We start from the raw sequence: 7,293 nt of genomic DNA on the forward strand, positions 1-7,293 counted from the left end.
TAGAAATCTTTTTATATTCTGTAGCAGCATCTGTCCACTTACACTTCTTTTGTTCAGTTAAATGTCCACACAGACAGACACACAGACACAGACACAGACACAGACAGACAGACAGACAGACCGACAGACACACAGACACACAGACAGACAGACAGACAGACACACAGACAGACAGACAGACAGACAGACAGACACACTGGAGGGAGCAGAGAAATGTCCCCTTATACACACAAATCCACAGTCACATGTAGTGAATACCTCCTCTCTGTGGCCTCCTCCCAGATGAATTGTGAGTGGCCATATTACAATCAATGATTAATTAGGCGCCAGGCAGGCGGTGGTGGGCCCAGCGCTGCGTCTCCTCATTATCTCCCCGACAGATAACCTTGTAAAGGCAGAGAAAAGGTGAGAGAGAAAGAGGGGGAGTGAGTAAAAAAAAAAACAGCTGCCTCTCGCTCACAGATTTTTCTTCTCTTTATGCAAGTTCATCCTGTCCGGTCGCAAAATGGTGTTTAATTAGATGCAAATTGGCCCTTTTGTCTTCCCCTCCCTCCAAACCGGTGGTCTTTGTGCGTGTTGGCAGCGACAATAAAGCCCGGGTCGGGGGGGTCAATTAAGCTGATGAAGACAGAAAGTGAGGAGGGAAATAGAGAAGGCTTTAAGAGGAGGGTCTGTAGGCATGTAAGCAGGAGTTTTTCCCATCTTCCTGCCATCGATTCAGACAATCCAATATGGCCCCTGCCCCGATATTCCCCAGAGAGAAAGTTCTCCTAAAGGTTGCCGCTGTGTGTCCGTTCACTTAATTGTCACCCTGTCTAATCTACTCACCTTCCACATGGACACAAAAATACACACGTACTGCTCTGCTGACTCTGACCATTGTCTCCCGTTCCGGTACAGCCTGCGTTGGAGGGCGTTGAGGTGAGATGTGACCCGGTGTTGCGCCCCCTGTTGGTGACTCTCTTTCAGTGATTCTTTTTTTTAGCCAAACCAATGTCGTGGTAGTAGTGGTGCTGTTGGAGTTTCCCTGTATGTCTTTGTCCCTTGTTAGTCTTTAGAAATGTCATCTCAGCCTTGCTCTAACCTCATTTTGTTTTAGAAATGTCCAATCCTCACCCTTTCCCTTTGCACCTTTTTAAGATATCGCTAATACAAGATTTTAGGAATTCTCATGTCCCTTATTTGTTTGAATTTAATCCAGGAGCTCATGCAAAGTGTTCTGTGGGAAGTAAACCGAACACAGGTTGCATTTTCTGACTAAGATTGTCTCTCCACAGTTGGCTGTCAATCAAGAAATGATGTCCCTGTCCACTTCCTTCATGCTTCCAAAAAATTCACCTACTCCTTTCTTCCCTCTGTTCTTTCTCTCTGACTCTTTCCCCAGGAGATGAAGATCTGTTCGGCCATCATTAACCTTTTCCACCTGATCCCAGCGGCGCCTCAGACTCTGGTGAAGCCTCTGCTGGAGGTGGTCATGAAGACAGAGAGGGCCATGCTCATCGAGGTAGGACACCAGTATTATCATGGTTGTTTTGTGTGGCTAAAAGAAGCAATACAAAAAGGGGTTTATTGGTAAAGTAGAAATACTTATTCTCATCGAGGTAGGACACAGACTCTTGGTATTACTCCTGCTGTAGAAGAGTTTTGTCTTTATAGCCGCTTTCACGCCAACTACTTTGCCGCACTTAGTTCCCCTATGGAACTAAGAGCAGATCGCGTTCACACCGGAATAAGTCCCTGAGGGAAGATTAGGCAAATGAAGCTGCTGACGTCACTTCTTCTTCTTCTGCTTTGGGTTTGGCAGGCCGCAAACAACTTCACGGCGTATACTGCCACCCGGAGTCCCCGGAGTTGGGGACTGGCTTCCGAGTAAATCGCCAGAACGCCTACACCTCCTCATCTCCACCGCTCCCGTGTTTTCTTTTGTGTTGCCATAAGTTAGTCCCTCTCCATTGGTGCGCGGGGCTAATGATAATGCTAATGCGAGCAAATACAATGGCGGCTTCACAAAACTGTTCCGAGTTTTACGGGGCGTGGTTTGCAATTCGCCCAGCCAATCAGAAATTGGAACTTTTTTCTCCCCAGGATAGTCCCTGCTCTCTAGCAGGGACTGAAAAGGGGGGAAAAGTTCTCATGAACTAAGTTCTCTTTTTGGTGTGAACGCAAAATCCTAAGAACTATCGGAACTAAAATGGAAAAGTCCTCCGGTGTGAAAGCGCCTAATGTATTGGAAGCAGTAAAAAACAATACTCACAACCCTTAGCATGAATACTTAATGCATTTTATGTAAGTATCCAATGGATTGGAATCTGATTTATTTGCCCAATATTTGCAGGAAAGTTAACAGTGTTACACCTAAGGGGACAGGGAAGATAAAAAGCCAAATAAAAACAGTAGACTAACTTGTTACAAAAAAGGTCAAGCACATGGTAATAACATAAAATCAAAGAAATACACATCCAAGGTAGAAAGAATGTAAAATCGGTGTAGTAGCAACCAGTAGTAGGATAAAAAAGTTAATATTGCAGGGTGTTATTTAAAAACAAAATAGGGAAATACTTACCGTAATTTTCGGACTATAAGCCGCGCCTTTTTTCCCATTTTTCGACGCTGCGGCTTATATAACGGTCCGAAAATTACGGTAAGTATTTCCCTATTTTGTTTTTAAATAACACCCNTTCAACTGAAAAACCAATAAAAAATTATAATAATAAAAAATAATCGTTTTATTTCGATTACGTTGTTTTCGTAATCGTTGCAAGCCAAAATCGTAATTGCGATTAAAATACGATTAATTGAGCAGCCCTAAGTCAAGGATGGCTCTATTTAAAATGAAACTAAAGACCACTAGGAGCTTTAAATGGCCAGAGTCTACATTCCAATCATGTTGGCCAATCAGAACTTTTTTGTTACAGACTTTGAGGTTGTAAACAACTGCCTTATTTCAGCAGGGAGCCACAATGAATGCAGAAGACCTTTTAAACACATTGGAAAATTTGAAAGAAAATGAATTTAAGGCCTTCAAGTGGTATCTGCAGCGGCCTGGAGTCCTGGAAGGCGACCAAGCCATTAAAGAGTCCAAGCTGGAGAATGCAGAGATGCGGGACACAGTGGATCTGATGGTGAACACCTACAAACTCCATGGAGCACTCAAGCTGACCAAGAAGGTTTTAGAGAAGATACCCAGAAATGATCTGGTGCAGAGGCTTTCATATGCCAGCTCAGGACCAGAAGGCAAGTTACACTGTTTTATTTTGCATTTTTTGGTAAAAGCAGTTGTTTGACATGGGCAACACACTACTATTTTAGGGGAGCAGGATCTTTTTAGTGTGGTATTTTATGTCTTGGGGTAATCACCAATGAGTTATGTATGTGAGGTTAATGTGTTGATGACCTGAAATAAAGAAGTAGCATTGTTGTTAAAGAATGTATGTATTTCACAGTAAGAGTTACCCTGAGCATAAGAATAAGTCAACATTGTGCAGACTTTTAAAGTCTTTGGGATGCTGGAAGAACGCTGATCAGCTGCTGGAAAACGCTGATAACCTTAATGATTAATAATTTGTCAAAATGATGAAATAACACATAACCTCTCTCTCATAGTCTCAGATGTTGGAGAGACTTCAGAGAGCAGAGGGACTACCTTCTTTCAGAGGGAAGGTAAAGCTGCGGTTTTCTCTGGTATATAGTAAAAGGTTTTTAATAATTAAGTGTAATTATTTGAAATGTGTGGCCACACTGCTGTTGTAAGACATTATGACAGCATTATAACTGAGTACAAGTTTAACATGTTCCTAAAGAACAGCGGGCCCCATTCATTCCTATAAAAGTTGCTCAGTGGTCAACGTCCAAATATACTTGAATCTTCCAGGGATCTTCCAATGGTTTTCCCATAGAGCAAGCGAGACAACTTGCTCAACCTTTATGTTCAAGTTTGTTTGCAGTTTTATATTTTCTTGAGAAACAAACCTTCGGTAAACCCAAAGCAAGTTGTTTACTGATGATTGTGAGAATAGATGCATCTGTGGACTGATTCTATATCGTCGATTTTTCCTTCAATGTCACACAGATGTGATCGTTCCAGTACCAGAGCCACAGCCCATCACATATTACCAAAACGTGCTTCAATCACATTTCCAGGACAAGTTTATGTGCGCACAAGAAGGGTGGTCACAGAAAAAGGATGAGCAACGTCTTGATGATATCTACACAGAGCTGTACATCACAGCTGGGGGGGACGTAAACATCAACACACAGCATGAGGTCAGGCAGATCGAGGCGTTGGTGGTGAAGCCAGCAGGAACAGAGAAAACAATTAAACACAGTGACATGTTCAAATCCCCCTGTGGAAGATATAAACCCATAAGAACAGTACTGACCATTGGCATCGCAGGAATTGGCAAATCATTCCTTGTACGCAAGTTTGTATTGGACTGGGCTGAAGGAAGAACCAATCAAGACATACATCTAATTTTCCCTTTCAGCTTCCGCCAACTGAATTTGTTTAAGGGAGAAAAGTTTAGTTTGGTAAAGCTCATTCAGGAATGCATCCAGGAAACCAGAGACATGAAGGAAGAAGCTCTGAATCACATCTTTACAACTCTGCAGTCATCAGGAAACACCAACTATGACAAGAGCAAGTTTAAACTTCTGTTTGTTTTGGATGGACTGGATGAGAGCCGCCTTGATCTGAACTGCTCTACTAGTGAATACGAGGCAGTTAACGTTGATGTGACAGCGTCAATGTCAGTGGATTTGCTGTTGACAAATCTCATCAAGAAGAACCTGCTTCCCTCTGCTCGCCTCTGGGTAAGCACACGCCCTGCAGCAGCCAATCAGATCCATTCTGATTTTGTTGACATGGAGACAGAGGTGAGAGGGTTTACTGATTCACAGAAGGACGAGTACTTCAAGAAGAGAATCAGAAATGACGAGCAGGCCAGCAGAATCATCTCCCACATCAAGACATCACGAAGCCTCCACATCATGTGCCACATCCCAGTCTTCTGCTGGATCACTGCTACAGTTCTGGAGGATATGTTGAAAAGCAGAGGGCTGGGAGAGCTGCCAAAAACCCTGACTAAGATGTATGCAGAGTTCCTGATGTTTCAGATTCACCAGACAAAAAAGAAGTATGACCACACCCAGTGCATTCAATACATGAAGTCGTTGGCAAAACTTGCTTTCCGCCAGTTGGAAAAGGGAAACCTGATCTTCTATGAGAAAGATCTCAAAGAGAGTGGCATTGATGTCAGCAGAGCCTCAGTGTGCTCTGGAGTTTTTACAGAAATCTTCAAAGAGGAATGTGGGAGGAAGCATGATGAAGGCACGATGTTTAGCTTCGTCCATCTCAGTGTGCAGGAGTTTTTTGCGGCTCTCTATGTAGAGGGGTCAGTCATTGACAGAAAAAAGAATGTGATGTGTGACCCAGGCCAAACAACTTGGGCAGTTGAGAAAATAAGAATGTCTTTCAGAAAAACATCTTTGACAGAGGTTCACAGATTTGCTATTGACAAGGCCTTGCAGAGTGAAAATGGACATCTGGATCTCTTCCTTCGATTCCTCCTTGGTCTTTCACTGCCGGCCAATCAGACTGTCCTGAGAGACCTTCTGAATACGAAAATAACCTCAACAACCGATCAGGAAACGTCTGGATACATCAAGAAGAAGATCAGTGAGAATCTGTCTCCAGAGAGAAGCATCAATCTCTTTCATTGTCTGAATGAACTGAATGATCGTTCTCTAGTGGATGAGATCCAACAGTTCCTGAGTTCAGGAAGTCTCTCCACAGATAAGCTGTCTCCTGCTCAGTGGTCAGCTCTGGTCTTCATCACACTTTCATCAGAATGTGATCTAGAAGTGTTTGACCTGAAGAAATATTGTGCTTCAGAGGAGGCACTTGTGAGGCTGCTGCCAGTTGTCAAAGCCTCCGGAAAAGCTCTGTAAGTGCACAGATTACTGCATGTTCTAATGGTGTCACATGTATAAAGGTTATTGTTAAAGGTCCCATGTCATGGCCATTTCTACTGATCATAATTCCATTGTTGAGGTCTACTAGAATAGATTTATACTGTGCAATTTTCCAAACTCACATTGGTTTCTCATACAGCATCTCTGTATAGTATGTGTATTCACTCTCTGTCNATTATTTTTTTATTATTATAATTTTCTTTTTTTATAATCTTTTTTTTATTATTGGTTTTTCAGTTGAATTATACTTAAAGTTCATGGTAATCAACTGTTAAAAACGTACTGTTAAAAAAATAAATGGATGTTTTCAAAGTAAATGGATCGTTTTTAATAATCGTGATATCAATTATTGACCCAAATAATCGAGATTATGATTTTTGCCATAATCGAGCAGCCCTACCTTGACTATAAGCACCATGAAATGAAAGTTGTAAAAGAGCAGGAGGAATAAAACAAAAACAATTGTTAAGGAGTTAAAGTCTGTCACTTCTAAAAAGAGACTATGTTGACACCAGATACCACTTGACAAGAAAGGTAACATCATCATTAAAAATGTACTTTACGGTTCACATGTCTAAATATGATTCAAACAATAGTTCTTAGAAGTTAACTGAAGAAAGATTGTTTTTAGATTGGCCGCTGTTTAGACCTATAGTCACGTTTTAAAGTTTAGCACCTCTAGTGGTCGTGTAAGAAACAACAATTTGCGGCATATGCTCCCATTGATTGCAAACGCTCCGGAGGGTCGTATATTCACAAATAACCCTCTCTGGAAAATCCTAAATTTTAGAATAGTTTGGCCATTAAAATGCTTTTTGATTTGATTTCTAGCGAGAAGTGTATATTGTACTTTTAGAATCCACGTCCATTGGATGTGTAGGATCTATAGTTTGATAGATATTACGAAGATGATTTGAGGTCTCGCCAGAACGTGTACTACGTATTTACGCAGCGTCCATGTAAAGTTGGCGTCAACCCTCACGGGGTGAAAACTGTTTTTCCGGTCACAAAGTTTTCATAATAAAACCGAAAGTATTCCCCTCACTGTCAAATGATTACACAGTGATATCTGCATTACTCATCCACTAAAAAACATCAGTTTATCCTTGATAATTACACAAAATTGATTGTTTTAAATTGTGTACAATGCTTTTGTGTTTTTAACCTTCGATTCGGAGAAACATCCGCTTTGCTGTAATAATAATCATAAATCTAATAGATAGATTTATGATTAGAAAATTATAAAAGTAGATATGTGGATATTATCCGGCTGAACAAAACGTGATCCGTCTCTTAAATGTGTTTCAACCACATACCTTATTT

At 41.3% G+C, this 7,293-nt stretch overlaps 1 protein-coding gene across 1 annotated transcript in view; it reads left to right on the forward strand.

The window, feature by feature from the left end:
* LOC104966561 (protein NLRC3-like) overlaps positions 1-5,946 on the forward strand; it is a 7,454-nt gene extending 1,508 nt beyond the window's left edge. Inside the window, exons 4-8 of the mRNA XM_010795745.1 lie at positions 901-921; positions 1,385-1,526; positions 3,004-3,234; positions 3,604-3,660; positions 4,070-5,946. Of these exons, the coding sequence (XP_010794047.1) occupies positions 901-921; positions 1,385-1,526; positions 3,004-3,234; positions 3,604-3,660; positions 4,070-5,946 (2,328 nt within the window). The remainder of the gene's footprint in view (positions 1-900; positions 922-1,384; positions 1,527-3,003; positions 3,235-3,603; positions 3,661-4,069) is intronic.
* Positions 5,947-7,293: the final 1,347 nt, after the last annotated feature.

This window comes from Notothenia coriiceps, unplaced genomic scaffold (genome assembly GCF_000735185.1).
Source record: "Notothenia coriiceps isolate Sejong01 unplaced genomic scaffold, NC01 NC01_scaffold00037246, whole genome shotgun sequence".
Lineage (NCBI taxonomy): Eukaryota > Metazoa > Chordata > Actinopteri > Perciformes > Nototheniidae > Notothenia > Notothenia coriiceps.